The 16,515-nt window shown below is 40.6% G+C and overlaps 1 protein-coding gene across 1 annotated transcript in view; it reads left to right on the top strand.

The window, feature by feature from the left end:
* Positions 1-16,515, top strand: part of TBK1 (TANK binding kinase 1) — a 48,011-nt gene that overhangs the window by 13,673 nt on the left and 17,823 nt on the right. The window contains exons 5-8 of the mRNA XM_062203300.1: positions 799-980; positions 6,934-7,094; positions 11,488-11,598; positions 15,336-15,515. Coding sequence (XP_062059284.1) covers positions 799-980; positions 6,934-7,094; positions 11,488-11,598; positions 15,336-15,515 — 634 coding nt within the window. The remainder of the gene's footprint in view (positions 1-798; positions 981-6,933; positions 7,095-11,487; positions 11,599-15,335; positions 15,516-16,515) is intronic.

Here is a 16,515-nt window from a genome sequence, read left to right as displayed (position 1 = left end):
TTATCTTTATGGAAACAAGTCTGATACTTTGCCCTCTCTTATGCTTTTTTACTATTTTATGTATTGAATCCAGTTTATCTTTTTATGGAAATTTTTTCCCAAGGTAAAGAAATGTGAAACTGGTGAGAGATTGGCGTCTTTCTTAGGACTCATAGTTCTTGGATTTAGAGATATATATCTAGAACTAATTCAGAAAATCATGTGCTCTACACCATATTGTTACATTTTCTTAGTATTTAAGAACAGTCTCTTAGACCATATTTATTTTTACCATTCTAAAACCCGTTATAACTGAAACATGAAGTATAAAATATATACTGGGGCCAGCACTGTGGCATAGCAGGTTAAGCCACTGCCTGTAATTCTGGCATTCCTTATGGGTGCCAGTTCAAGTCCCTGGCTGCTCCTCTTCCAATCTAGCTCCCTGCTAATGTGCCTGGGGAAGCAGCAGAAGATGGTCCAGGTACTTGGACCCCTGCACCCATGTGGGAGACCCTGTAGAAGCTCTTGGCTCTTGGTTTTGGCCTGGCCCAGCCCTGACTATTGTAGCCATCTGGGAGTGAACTAGCAGATGGAAACTGTCTGTCTCTCCCTCTGTCTCTGTAACTCAGCCTTTCTAGTAAATAAATCTTTTTTTAAAAAAAGATACATGTATATAAATATACCATCTGTTACTTCTTTGAGTAAAATAACTTTGAACCAACTTATGGGAAAACTTAGACCAGTTTTGAGTGAGGATGAATTTGAAACAATAGATACCTATTTATGGTTCCCTTTGTTTTGCACTTACTGTTGAAGTGGGTGGAATGAATCATCTCCGAGAGAATGGCATCGTGCACCGTGATATCAAACCAGGAAATATCATGCGAGTCATAGGGGAGGATGGACAGTCGGTGTACAAACTCACAGATTTTGGTGCAGCTAGAGAATTAGAAGATGATGAGCAGTTTGTTTCTCTGTATGGCACAGAAGAATATTTGGTAAGTAATGTGTCACTAATTTCATTTTTAAAAGCCAGATACATTATTATATATGCATATATAAATATTTAAAAAGCAAATGTAATCGGGTAATTGATCAACCCAATCACTATAAAATATCAGGTAATTCTTGTGACAAAAATGAACCTAATGAGTAGGGTGTGTAAGGAATTAGGTGTTGGTATCTATGGGTGCTATTATTTTATTGTTTAAAATTTTTAGATGTTTTATAGCACCCATGAATCTTTTAATTTTGCTAATGCATGGCTATATATTAAAAGAAAGGGCTATCTGTATACTCATGAAATATATAGCTCTTTTTGGATAAGAGCAGCTAGTGTATTACGAACTTGTTATAATACTGTCGCATGTAGAACATAATTAATTACATTTCTTTTTTTTTCTTTTAAAGATGGATTTATTTATTTGGAAGTCAGAGTTAACAGAGAGAGGGAGAGATAGAGAAAGATCTTCTATCCTCTGGTTCACTCCCTAGGTGGCCCCAAAGGCCAGGGCTGGACCAGGCCAGGACCAGGCCAAAGCCAGGAGCCAAGTGCTTCATCTGGGTTTCCCATATAGGTAGCAGGGGCCCAAACACTTGGGCTGCCTTCTGCTATTTTTCCCAAGCCATTGGCAGGTAGCTGGATCAGAAGTGGAGCAGGTGGGACAGAAACTAGTACCATATGGGATGTCAGCATTGTAGGTGGCAGCTTCTTGTTATGCCACAGTGCCAGCCCCAGTTAATTATATTTCTAAAACAGAAGATTGTATTGAGAGGCATTAGCTATTGAAAGATCAAAAGGACTATTGTTAAAAAAATACGCAAAATATTTCATTAAAGATCTAACTTTAAATGCAGAAAATGTAGGAAAGTTCTGTGGTTGATAAGGTTTATATAGGTGTGTTTAAAGTCAGTAAGATTGGAAACACTTTAGAAAATATATTTAAAAGTGAATGTGGTGAATATGCAATCAGGAAGTTTATAACATTAAGCTATCATTAATTATTCATGCCTGTGGATTTTGTCTTAAAAATTTTAATTCTGTGATTTTTTTTTCCCCAATTGAAATCTGCTGTTATGATTTTTTTTATTATTTTGTTAAAATTTTTTCATTTATTTGAAAGGCAGAGAGACTGAGCTTGTGTCCTCTGGTTTGCTCCTCAAATGCCCATGGTGGCCTGAACTGGACCAGACCAAAGCTGAGAGCTCGATCTTAAGTTTCCCATGTGGGTGTCAGGGACCCAAACACTTGAGCCAACACCTGCTGTCTCCCAGGATGTGCATTAGTAGGAAGCTAGAATTAGGAGTCAAGTCAGGACTCAAATCCAGGCATTGGAATGGAGGCATCCCCGTGGGTGTCGTTACTGCTAGGCCAAATGCCCGCCCCGCCTTTGTAAATCTTGTGAGACGAAAGATAAAGTCCAGCCACTTTGATAGCTTTATTCAACATATTCTAAATCTCTTATAATTAAAGGCGTCTTAAATTGTTCTGCTAACAATAAATAAGTGGCTCCAAACTTATCTGTAAGTGTACAGGTATTTGATCTTTTAGATAAGAGTACCTAAAAATGGATTTCGTTCATTTCACAAATATTTATGAAGTGCCTATTTGTACCAGGCACTGTTGCAGCCTCCCGGGCTTCTGTGGTAAACCAGATACACACCATTCCTACTTTTACGGAGCCCCCATTCTAAAAGAAAAAATAACCAGTTAACAAGTAAACAGCATAATTCAGATCACTGAAGTAAAAGATTAAGGTAATAAGATAAAAAAATGGGGCCGTTGTGGTACAGTGGGTTAGACTGCTGCCTGTAATGCTGGCATCCGATATGGGCGCCAGTTCAAGTCCTAGCTACTCTACTTCTGATCGAGCTCTCTGCTAATTCTCCTGGGAAATTCAGCAGAAAATGGCCCAAATACTTGGGCCCCTGCCACCATGTGAGAAATCTGGATGGAGTTCCAGGCTTCTGGATTTGGCCATTTGAAGGGTGAACCAGTGGATAGAAGATATCTCTGTCTTCTGTCTCTTTCTCTCCTTGGCTCTGTCTTTCCTCTTCTCTGTGTAACTCTCCTTTTCAAATAAATCTTAAAAGAAAAAAGGTATAGAATGACTAGCAGGAGAAACATAGCCAGGGAAAGCCTCCATTGAGACCAAAGTGAAGCAGAAGTGATAAAAAGAAGCAAGCCTTGAGCCTTACAAGTAGAGGAAGGAGCAGTTGCAAAGACCTAGAGACAAGAATGATATAGGGGAAAAAAAAAAATGACCTGGATTGTTTGCGAAACAGAAGGATGGCAGTTTGGGTGGGATTTAGTGAGTGAAGGGGCAAATGGTAAGAATTTAAATGGAGAGGTAATTGGGGGAGTCGTTATATAGTCATATAGACTAGTAGTCTCCACCCTATAAACTAGTACCTTCTTTTTGTATAATGAATATTTTGCAGTGTTCCTTTCAGTATTTCGGTTTTTTTTTTTTTAAGGTTTATTTATTTATTTGAAAGAATTACAAAGAGGCAGAGGCAGATAGAGAAGTCTTCCATCCACTGATTTACTCCCCAGATGGCCTCAGTGGCCGGAGCTGGGCTGATCTGAAGCCAGGAGTGTCTCCCAGGTCTCCTACACAGTTTCAGGGGCCCAAGGAATTGGGCTGTCTTCTGCTGCTTTCCCTGGCCATAGCAGAGAGCTGGATCAGAAGTGAAGCAGGGGCTGGTGCTGTGTTGTAGCAGGTAAAACCACCACCGGCAGTGCCAGCATCCCATATGGGCACCGGTTTGAGTCCTGGCTGCTCCACTTCTGATCCAGCTCTCTGCTATGGCCTGGGAAAGCAGTAGAAGATGGCCCAAGTCCTTGGGCCTCTGCACCCATGTGGGAGACCTGAAGAAGCTCCTGGCTCGTGCCTTTGGATCAACACAGCTACAGTTGTTGTGGCCAACTGGGGAGTGAACCAGCGGATGGAAGGCCTCTCTCTCTCTGCCTCTCCCTCTCTCTCTCTTTGTAACTCTTTCAAGTAAATAAATAAATCTTAAAAAAAAGTGAAGCAGCCAGGAATTGAACCAGTGCCCATATTGGATGCCAGCACTACAGGCAGTTGCTTTACCCACTAAGCCACGGTGCCAACCCCTTCCCTTCAGTATTTTGAAATGAAAAGTTCAGCTAATGTAATCAGCCTGCAAATCTGATTAAAAGATTAGCAGAATATCTTAATGTAAAGGAAATTATTTCATGATAAAATAATAGATATTTGTGCATAAAAGCTTAGGAACAGCTTCACTGGCAAGCTATATGTAGTCATGTATGCTTACATCTATGCAATACCACTTTGAATACAAGTGCAACATTACTTAGATGTTGTATTAGTGAATCACTTGTCACAAGTGGTGGTAGCATCATTGACATGATCTTCCAACATAGTGAACAATTCTTGCTAAAATTTCTAACTAAACAAAGTAGATTGAAATGTAGCCACATTCTTGGAAAAAGCTATAGAAATACTTGACGTTCTTTATAAAATGAAATCAGAAATATTTCTGACCTACACTGATATCTGGCAGGATAGTGGAAGGTATTTCAGGATATGGGAAGATTATTTTTCTGAACTGTCCCATACACTGCAGGATGTCTCTCAGTCTCTGGTCTGTACCCGCTGCCTTACTCGTAGCCTTTGCCAGTTATCATGATCATAACAAGGAGCCTTTGAGGCTGCTCCCCTAATACCAACTATCAATCTTTCATGTAACCCCCTAGGGCTACAGTTTAGTTTGCCTCTAAAAGACTGTTAAGTTGGGAAGACTAAAACATAAATAAATGAACTGCAATTCCACTAGTCTGAAGCTCAGCAATCTAGAAATAATCCATGTTTACATGAAACACCAATCATTTTGAAATTCCTAGGAATTCCCAATCCAGATGTCGAATCCTCTCTCTTTTTTGTGTTAAAGTACATAGAAAAAGTCTCTCTTCCTCCACTTTTAGTATGTTACTTCAAATAATTTATCCTGAAAACCTTGGCATTGCTTTATTCTTACACTGTTATTCCAGATACAGTAGTGTACCCCCGGTGATATCAAGCCCTGCACAAGCACCTGTGGCACATTCAGGAGAGAGGCAGTGGGTACAGATATGTCAGACTGGTGTGCACCAGGCCAGTACCCATCAGTCCAGCCCTAGGGAATAGCTTCCAACTCTACCAGTTAGGTGGTGTATTATTGCACCCTTTTGAGGAGGTCCCTCCTTTGTCTCCTTCTAGAATCGCTGTATCTCCTCTTCCCAGGTTGGCGGCCTCATGTTCCAGAAGATATCAGGCACATCCAGGTACTCTTAGCCTGTTCACAGCTCTGTTTATACCCTAAGTATCAGCTGCTAGGTCAGAGGTCTAGTTTTTGCTTCTTTGAACAATAATCTCTTTACATGCTATACCACAGAACCAGCAAAGCCTCCAGGCCCCATGTATCTGGTAGGCATATGATTGGACACTTATTTAAAGCCCAAGTCCCGTGCTCATCTCCTCCACTCCTGATTTCTCATTAAAATAGATTTCCCAAAAGAATCTTTTTTCCTCACCCATACACATACCACATGACCAAAATTCAGAGACTGACCCTTTGAGAATTCATAGACTGCAACACTTAGATGCCTCTCCTAGGAGTATTATCAGCATTGGTTCCCATTCCTCTAAGCCATAGACAAATCCCACAACGTTGTAAGGGATTGTTTGGGGTGAGGATCATTTGAATGGTGACTCTACTTTGGTCTATAGTACTACATTCTTCAAACTATCTTCCAAGAATCTTCAAGTTGCCAATATATGACTTCTGTAAAGGCAGATGTTGGGAGGCCAGGCCTGTGTGACCACTGGTTCTCTGCAGAGCTAAGTGTCCCATCAGAATCTGTGTGGATCTGTAAGCTCCCAAACCTGCTCTTAGAAAATCCATGTATTCTCAGCAACTCTGATTAACAATGTCTCCTGTGCTTAAGGACTTGTGTTTAACACCAGCTACTTATCTGGGTCACTACATCCACTAGTTAACTCAATCAAGCTAGTTCTCCAAATTCATTCAGAGAATTCAGTTTTCGTTTCAGAGCCCATATGACTTGCTTTGATGGATTGTGTGTGAGGGATGAAGCAGAGAATTTGAGGCTGCCTGGTAGGTTTTGAGCATGAGCAACTAGGTAGATGGTACTATTATTTACTTAAAGATAAAGGATTAGGAGGAAAGAGGTTTGAGCGAGAAGTTTGAGAGTCTGTTTTAGATATGTTAAGTTTGAGTTGCGTTTTAGACATTTGTGAACCTGGAACTCAAGGCAGGAGATATTTTTAGACATTAAAGCATATAGAAGATATTTATTGTAATAGGCCATAGTGGTAGATTAGGAGGTAACAGTTATAAGCATAGGCAACTATTTTGAGTTGGGAAGCAGAGAATTTTATGTTTACTGAAAGAGGAATGTGGGGTCAATTTTGGCTTTTTTTAGCACGGGAGATACTCAAACATGTTCACAAATGAAAAAGCACGATCCAGTAGAGAGGGGAAATTGATGCATTATATGAAAGGGATGATTTTAAGAATAGATTTCTGGAATTGATGAGATGATATGTTGGACTCCACAGCACAGATGGAAATGTTGGCCTTTGATAGGAGCATTCGGGTAGGAAAGTAGGCTTGGGGAAAGGGCACAGATTCAGGTAGGTTGGTATTTTAAGGACATAAAGAAGAGTTGATTTGATTTCCTATTGAAATTGAGTGAGGTCATCAAAATTGAGAGTCAAAGGACTTGAGCTTGTGTTGGAAGTTTGAGGTGAGAAGAGAAGATGTGAAATAGTCTTCAGATTAGGAAAGTGAAATTATTAGGAAATCATGATAGAATTTCTAGGCATTGTTGAATACCTATTTTTTGTTTTAATATATTCCTGTAGATCAGAACTTCATAGTTTTATCATCCTTTTTTCCCTTCAGCACCCTGATATGTATGAGAGAGCAGTGCTAAGAAAAGATCACCAGAAGAAATATGGAGCAACCGTTGACCTTTGGAGCATTGGGGTAACCTTTTACCATGCAGCTACTGGGTCACTGCCATTTAGACCTTTTGAAGGGCCTCGTAGGAATAAAGAAGTGATGTAAGTTACTTCTCCATAGAAAATTAAAAATAGTCTCAAGATGCACATCTTACTGTGTTGCATCGTATCTTAGAGTTGATTATGCTAATAAAAATTAGGCTAGCAATCATTTCTGGTTTTTTTTTTTTTAGATTTATTTATTTATTTGAAAGAGTTACAGAGTGAGTAAGGGAGGGACAGATAGAGTAAGACCTTCCATCTGCTGGTTCACTTCTCACATGGCCACAATAGCCAGGGTTGGGCTAGGCAGAAGACAGGAGCTAGGAGCTTCATTCAGGCCTCCTACATGGGTGCGGGGCCATCATCTGCTGTTTTTCCAGGCCATTAGCAGGAAGCAGGGTGGGAAGGAGAGCAGCCAGGTCTTCAACTGGCACCATACAAGTGGTGGGTTTACCCACTAAACCTCAGCACTGACCCCATTTCTGATATTTTTAAGCTATCTGGTTTTTAATAAGAATTCAGTCCCTTATGGCATGCCGACACTGCAAGTGGTGGTTTCACCCACTGTGCCACACTGCCAGCCCCATTGACTCTTTGGTCCATTATTAAAAATGCACTTCTTTCTGAAATTTATTTCAATTTGTGTGCTTATTGCCAGTTTTCCTCCATGCAGCTGGAAGACAGACACATGGTTTGTGGAGTGCTAGGACCAATACCAGAAATAAACATAATTCTTACTCTGAACTACTATGATTTCTCTTACCATTTAAAAATAACATTTTGGGGCCAACGCTGTGGTGTGGCTGGTAAAGCTGCTGCCTACAGTGCCAGCACCCCTTATGGGCACCAGTCTGAGTTGTGGCTGCTCCACTTCTGATGCACCTCTCTGCTGTGGCCTGGGAAAGCAGTAGAAGGTGGCCCAAGTCCTTGGGCTCCTGCACCAGTCTGGGAGATCTGGAAGAAGCTCCTGGCTCCTGGCTTTGGATCAGCACCATTCCAGCAGGGGTGGCCAACTGGATTAGAAGTGGAGCAGGAGTAGGATGCAGATGTCTTAACCACTAGGCTAAACACCCATCCCACCGTGAACTTGTATCTCTCACACCTTTAACACTTAACCTTACCTTCTATAAGCACACAATTAAAAGAGCCAGCATTGTGACACAGCAGGTTAAGCTGGCATCCTATATAAAAAGGTTGATTCGAGTTCCTGCAGGTCCATTTTGTATCCAACTCCCTGCTGATGTGAAAGCTGCAGAGAATGGCCCAAGTGCTTGGGCCCCTGCCACCAACATGAGAGATCTGTTTGGAGTTCCGGGCTCCTGGCTTTGGCCTGGCCCAGTCCTGGCTGTTGCTGCCATTTGGGGAGTGAACCAGTGCGTGGAGGATTCTCTGTCTTTCCCCTTTCTCTTTGTGTCATTCTGTCTTTCAAATAAGCAAATCTTTAAAAGCACAACCACAGAGGCCTGGTGTTGTGGCGTAGGTTAAGCCTCCACTCGCAGTGCTGGCTCCCATATGGGTGCCAGTTTGTTTCCCATCTGCTCCACTTCCAGTCCAGCTCCCAGCTAATGCTTTTGGAAAAGCAGCAGAAGATGGCCCAAGTCCTTGGGCCCCTGTACCCACATGGGAGACCCCAGAAAAGCTCCAGGTGCCTGGCTTTGGCCTGGTCTAGCTCCAGCTATTACAACCATTTGGGGAGTGAACCAGCAGATGGGAGATTGATATCTCTCCCTCTCCCTCTCTCCCTCTCTCCCTCTCTCCCTCTCTGCCCCTCTCCCTCTCTCCCCTTCCCTCTCCGCCTTTCTAATAAATCTTTAAAAACACACACACAACAATAAAAACATCTCAGAAAATTGAGGAAGAAGCATATTTTTCCTTTTATCAGTTTGAAGAAGTAAAACAAATTCAGATGACACAGTGACTTCTGCAAAAACTAAATATTTTCCATAAAGGACAGTGTTCATAGTCATGGAAGAGGACATCCATTAACTGTACTGATGATTTTTTGGTATAGCATCATTCAGAACTCTATAGCAGTGCCCATTTTATAAAATATTTCCACTAACAAAAGCAATAATCAATTTGTATTTTCCTAGTTGAACATAAATTGTTCTTAGCTGTAAAGCATGCTTTTATCTTCATAGATAGGTCTTAAAGCAGTATTGGCATTTTTGCTGCTCAGAAAATGGGTAAAAAAAAAAAAAAAGTACAATGCTTACTACTAAAGGACACATGAGACTTATAAGCACCTAAGAATCTCACATGATTGTGTCTCACCCTGTGTGGCCAGGAAAACCATTAAAAGAATTTTTCTTTACTTGAACAGAAACTCAACTGTTTATGAACATTGTTAATGAATGTTGAGAAATAATTGAAGTAATCAGTACTGTTTACTAATGAGTGATTCAGTCATCTCACGTTATAGCAGTGTTGATCCCTCAGAATCTCTTTTTCATGTTAAAACGTGTGGACCTTACCACTTGTTAAACTGTTTAAGAATTTGTGTCTCCTTAAGAATTCTTCCATTCATTCCAGTCATTTCTCTTTTGCATTAATCTCCACATATCACTGCAGTCAGATTCTTCTCACATGAATGCCCTCTGCTTTTCATATTAATTTCCTTCTTCTCTGAAAAATTTCTTTTTTTTTTTTAAAGATTTATTTATTTATTTGAAAGAGTTTCACGGAGAGAGAAGGAGAGGCAGAGAGAGAGAGAGCGAGAAAGAGGTCTTCCATCTGCTGGTTCACTCCCCAGTTGGCCGCAACGGCCGGAGCTGCGCTGATCCAAGACCAGGAGCCAGAAGCTTCTTCCAGGTCTCCCACACGGGTGCAGGGGCCCAAGGAGTTGGGCCATCTTGTACTGCCTTCCCAGGCCATAGCAGAGAGCTGGATCAGAGGAGGAGCAGCTGGGATTAGAACTGGCGCCCATATGGGATGCTGGCGCTTCAGGCCAGGGCGTTAACCCTCTGTGCCACAGCACCGGCCCCTTCTTTTTTTTTTTTTTTTTTTTTTTTTAATTTTATTCATTTATTTGAGAGGTAGAGTTACAGCAGTGAGAGAGAGACAAAGAGAAGGGTTTTCGGTCCACTGGTTCACTCCTCAAATGACTGCAACAGCCAGAGCTGCACCGATCCAAAGCCAGGAGCCAGGTGGTTGTTCCCGGTCTCCCATGTGGGTGCAGGGGCCCAACAATTTGGGCCATCTTTAACTGCTTTCCCAGGCCACAGCAGAGAGCTGGATTGGAAGAGGAGCAGCCAGGACTCGAACCAGCACCCCTTTGGGATGGTGGCCTCAGGTAGAGGATTAACCTATACCACAGCGCCAGCCCCTGAAAAATTTCTTAAGGCAGAGATCCTGGCTGTTTCTGTTGTCCTTTTGTTTTTTGAGAGATAGCTTCCATCTACTGGTTCATGCCCCAAATGCCTGCAATGGCTGAGACTGGGCCTGAGCTGGGGCCAAAGTCAGGAAGCAGGAACTGCAATCCTGGTCTCCCCTGGGTGGCAGGAACCCAATTATTTGAGTCATCACTGCTGCTTCCCAGGATGTGCATTAGCAGGAAGCTGGAGTCAGGAACCAGGCCACTGTGATTTGGGCTACAGGTGCACTATATGCCCACCATCGGTCTACTTCGCTAGAGATCACATTGACTTACTTAGAGCACATTCATTTAACCTTAATCCAAAAGAAAAAAGAAAGAAATTATCTCTGTATGCTAATGTAAGATTCTGCTGTTTCGCTTCACATTTTCAAGTGGGTAAAAGTATTATTGAAGTCGTGAAGCTCTCTGATATTTCTTCCTTTTAGATTTTTGTCTTAGAAAATAGTAAAATTTAAAAGGCTGCTTTCGTTGACTTGCTGCATCATTACAGCCTTCTTTTGCTCCCTGTCCATCTCTGTCTTCAGTTCACCTTTATTTTTATGTCTTCATTGGAAATCAGATGAAATTTGGTCCATACATCTTCTCCTATGTATGTGTGTATCTTTTCAATATGTAAAGAATCTTTTTGGTACTCTGCCGTGTGTAGTTTATCTTTTTTAAAAGAGCTACCATTCATTCCCTAGTAATTTTAGAATCCAATTGATTGTGTCTTTGCATAGTATGGATTAGAGGGTTTAGGTGCTTTTTTCATGGTCTATTCTGTGATTTAACTGTTTTGGGCAGTTTTTTCAGATTGAAATGTAGATTTTTATTGTGAACATCAGGCTGCTGTTACATGACATTCTGAGATCCTAAATGAAAATTAAATATGACATTTACAAAATAATCATACAGCCACTATTCTACTTCAGTCGTATTCAGAATATTTTGGTGTTGTATTGATCCTGTAGACATCAATCACAATGTTTGGTTGAGTAGATAATTGTAGTAACAGTTGAGGAAATACTTCTGCAGAGCCCCTTAAGAGACCATGCAGTAATGGACTGCCTATTTTATTCTGCATTTATTCTTCCCAAGGTATAAAATAATTACTGGGAAGCCTTCTGGTGCAATATCTGGAGTACAGAAAGCAGAAAACGGACCAATCGACTGGAGCGCAGACATGCCTGTTTCTTGTAGTCTTTCTCGGTAAGTATAGTACATGTAATTGTCATCTTTCTCACTTTAGTGTTTGAAATCTTTGTTGAGAGGGTGAGTGTCCGACACAATGGTTGAGATGCATTTGAGATGCTCATATCCTGTACTGAAGTACTTTTGGGTTCAGGCCCCAGCTTCGTATCCAATTCCAACTTTGTACTGATGTATGCTCTGGGGAGGTAGCAGGTAATGACTCAAGAACTTGGATCCCTGCTGCCATATGAGAGACCTGGATTGAGTTTCCAGCCCCCAGCATCAGCCAGACCTAACTTTGGCTGCTGCAGGCATTTGGGGAAGAGAACCAGCAGATGGAAGCTCTCTCTCCCTCTATCTCTATGCTGTTCAAATTAGTTAAATAAATAAGTAATTTTTTTAAAAAGATGTTTCCTTCTATTTAAAAAAAAAAAAAAGGAAAGAAGTCTTATCTGAAATCACACTCAAATACATAAATGTAGTTTGGTTTTATTTTAATTGACATTGTTAAAGTATAAGGTGATTTTTGCCTTTCTGGTGATGTAAAGGTTTATTCTGAGCTATACAAATAATTCTTCAAGTCCCTATTGGGACATAGACCATACATTTTTGAGATTGCTAATTACTGGTCTGGAAGTTCTTCCCAATGTAGAGGTTCCACTCAGGGACTTAGTATCTTTCAGATTGACCTCCATCTTGTATTGATGGACCACAAGTATTAATGTAGCTATGAGTGAAGTTGTTAGCTGGAATTGTAAAAAACAACAAAGTTTAATGTTATCCACGTTTTTAGAAATATTCAAATTATTTCAGAATCCTAGAAGAAGTAATTTAAAAATAGAAGGTAAAATATTTTAGGTTTTGCTTTGGAAACAAACCAAGACACTCATCAATATTTAGTATTTGTGATTACTGAATTGACTTCCCATTTTTCCTGAATGTAATATTTATATACTCCACAAATGGACACACACCCAGGTTCTGATTTACTGACTGAACACCTCTTAAAAGTTGTGGGTACTTCTTACATGACTTTTTGCCATTTAAAAAGTAAACATGTAAGACAAGCTAATAAAATAACACTTTGAAGTTATAAATTCTATGATAAAATTTCTATATATTACTAGTAAATATATTTTATGATATTTTCATTTTAAATAGTACAAACTTTACATACTCCAAATCATGAATGAAAACAGCTGTCAAAAATGTAATGGGGCTGGCGCCGTGGCTCAATAAGCTAATCCTCCGCCTTGTGGCACCGGCACACCAGGTTCTAGTCCCGGTCAGGGCGCCGGATTCTGTCCCGATTGCCCCTCTTCCAGGCCAGCTCTCTGCTGTGGCCCGGGACTGCAGTGGAGGATGGCCCAATTCCTTGGGCCCTGCACCCACATGGGAGACCAGGAGAAGCACCTCGGATCAGCGCAATGCGCCAGCCACGGTGGCCATTGGAGGGTGAACCAACAGCAAAAGGAAGACCTTTCTCTCTCTCTCTCTCTCTCTGTCCACTCTGCCTGTCAAAAAAAATTAAAAAAAAAAAAAAAAAGTAATGGACTGCAAGAAAAAGATAGCCACCTGCTTTTTAATGTGTTAGTCAAGCCTGCATAGCCAGGAAGAGAAAATCTAACCTGCCGGTTCCAATGAGAAGGAAATGGATGACTCTGTAACTAAACATCCCTCTGTGTGTATGAGCCAGATTGCAGCAGATTGTACTCAGACTGTGTGGTCTGGACTTGGTGTCTTTCCGTTGTTCAGATGTGCTTTTTTTCCCTGCTTTTTCTTCTCACAGACAGGCTCTTTCCTGACAGCCGCAGGACATTCCCAGAACAGTAGTCTCACAGCCTTGAAAGCCCAGTTTCTTTCGGTTTTCTGGGTTGAGTCTCACTGAACTAACTTATGCTACCCAATGGCCATCTCCAATCAGTTGTCATTACCACTTCTGACTCTCATGTCCACGTGTGCACAGGGAGTTCTATTAGAGAATAGAAAGGTTGGAATCTCTCTCAAAAGAAAGGAGAATGGACACATGTTCAGGAAAAATAAAATGTCAACATTATACTTAGAAAATAGTTACCAGAAAAGGAATTACTATTCCAGAGACTGTCACATGATCAAATATATATTTTATTTTGAGTTTTTGCTTTTGTTTTTGAAAGGCATTTAAAGTGACAACGAGGGAGAGACAGGGTTGGGGGAGAGGGATAGACCTTTCATCTGCTGGTTCACTCCCACCACATCCAGGGCTAGGCCAGGCTGAAGCCAGGAGACAGAAGCTCCCAACTGGATCTCCGCATGAGTGGCAGGAACTCAAGTAGTTAAGCCATTATCTGCCGCTTCCCAGGCACATAAGCAAGGAGCTGGATTGGAAACAGAGTACCGGGGACTTGAACAATCGGGACTCAAACCATTGAGCATTCCAATGTGGGATACAGGCATCCCAAATGACAACTTAACCTGCTGTACCCCCAAATACATGTTTTGAAGACTATTTGCAATTTTGTAATTGGGAGTCTATTTGAACATGCTTTATAATCTGGTGAAAGCATGAGAAGAAATAAAGGTTCTTTCAGTTATTTATTAGAAAGTATATGAACTTTCATTTACTTTCAGTAAATTGAATTGACACTAACTGCTGGATTACTGCATTAATTCTACTTTCTAAAGAAATATATTACTACAAAAGCCTATAAATTCACAGAAAATTATATGCTAGAGTGCCATATTACAAGGACATTAAAGATCTTTTGATTGTTGGCCAGCGCTGTGGTATAGTGGGCTAAGCCTCTACCTGCAGCGCCAGTTCATGTCCTGGCACTCCTCTTCCGATCCAGCTCTCTGTATTGCCTGAGAAAGCACTAAAAGATGGCCCTAGTGCTTGGGCCTCTGCGCCCAAACTAGGACACCCAGAAGAAGCTCCTGGCTCCTGGCTTTGGATCAGCCTGGCTCCAGCCATTGCAGCCATTGGGGAGTGTACCAGTGGATAGAAGGCCTTTCTCTCCATCTCTTCCTCTCTCTCTAACTCTGCCTCTTAAATAAATACATACAATCTTTTTAAAAAATTTAAAACAGGTATTTTGATTGCTGGAGAGTAGGTTATTATCTTATCCTTATGACCTTGTGGTTCCAGTCTCTCACGTGAATATCTGTGTATATTTGGAATTATAATGTGTTTGGAAAAGTGAGGAAACTTGGGAAAGAGAATTTAAAAAAAAAAAATCAGTAAAAGATAAGCTAACTTTAAAACATGTTGTATATAATCCATGATTCATTGACAAATGATACCAAACAAAGATTTCCTGGCTTTCTGAAAAGTTGGCAGATATTTATTAATCTAATTATAATAATACAGGGTGAGCATTCGTAATCCAAAAATCCTATATCCGAACTGCTCCAAAATCGGAAACTTTTTGAGCACTGACATTATATCACAAGTAGAAAATTCTACACCCCATTTCATGTGATAAGTCTAAAAAATTGTATATAAAATTACCTTCAGGCTGTGTGTAAAAGATACATGTGAAACATAAATGAATTTTGTGTTTAGCTTTGGGTCCTATCACCAAGATATCTCCTAAGTGTTTGCCAGCATTCCAAAATCAAAGAAAAATCCAAAACATTTCTAGACCCAGGCATTTCAAATAAGAGTTATACTCAATGAGTTTCCTGAATTTGTTGGTAAGTGATAGAATTTTGTACCTTGAGACAATATGACATATTCCCTCTTCAGGTTACGTTTTTTTTCAATACCATTCTAGGGGTCTTCAGGTTCTACTTACCCCTGTTCTTGCAAACATCCTTGAAGCAGATCAGGAAAAGTGTTGGGGTTTTGACCAGTTTTTTGCAGAAACTAGTGATATACTTCACAGAATGATAATTCATGTCTTCTCACTACAACAAATGACAGCTCATAAAATTTATATTCATAGCTATAATACGTAAGTACCTCTTTGTATTTTCTTCTTGTATATTATTTAATAAATATTTTCCTAAATTAGGAGAGGGCTTTTTGAAAAGATGCCTCAGCTTCATCAGTGGCACCTACTTCCCACTTGGAAAATTCTGTTTCATGCTTTAGTAAATTCCTTTTTGCTTATCTTTGAGAAAAGGGATTAATTTTCTAAAAATCACAGGTAAATTAATTGTCCTCTCATTTTAAAAATAGTAAGTCAAAGACTTAAATACTGTAGTTATTTTCATATGTGGTATATAAAGCACTTAGTAAATGCTGGAGAAATAATCTATTTATATAAACAAAAATATACTCATGATAAAGAAATCTACCCATGTGGTAAAACTTCATGTAACTAAATATACACACACCTACCAATAGTGTTTATGGAAACAAAACACATTCATGGTTAAAAATATCTACCTATGTGATAAAACTGAATATTACTAAACACACACCCTGACAGCCTCTGCATGTAAAAACTGGGGGGATTTGAGTAAATTAGGTGGATTGTATCAGTGTTTAGATCCTAGTTGTGATGTTTACCATATGCAAGATGTTCCCCTTGGGGAAAACTGGGTGAAGGGTATATGGCATCTCTCCAAGTTATTTCTTAGAATTGTGTATGAGTCTACAGTGATCTCAGAATGAAGTGTTTTTAAAAGGAAAGCACATTATGTGTACCTTAGTTTCTATGTTGGCAAAATTCAAATAGCAGTTTTCTTGCCTCATAAAACTCATTAAAAAGAGACTTTTAGGCCGGCGCCGCAGCTCACTAGGCTAATCCTCCGCCTTGTGGCGCCGGCACACCGGGTTCTAGTCCCGGTCGGGGCACCGATCCTGTCCCGGTTGCCCCTCTTCCAGGCCAGCTCTCTGCTGTGGCTAGGGAGTGCAGTGGAGGATGGCCCAAGTCCTTGGGCCCTGCACCCCATGGGAGACCAGGAGAAGCACCTGGCTCCTGCCATCGGAACAGCGCAGTGCGCCGG

Source organism: Lepus europaeus, chromosome 10, assembly GCF_033115175.1.
Source record: "Lepus europaeus isolate LE1 chromosome 10, mLepTim1.pri, whole genome shotgun sequence".
NCBI lineage: Eukaryota > Metazoa > Chordata > Mammalia > Lagomorpha > Leporidae > Lepus > Lepus europaeus.
This window is presented reverse-complemented; position numbering and strand designations above follow the sequence as displayed.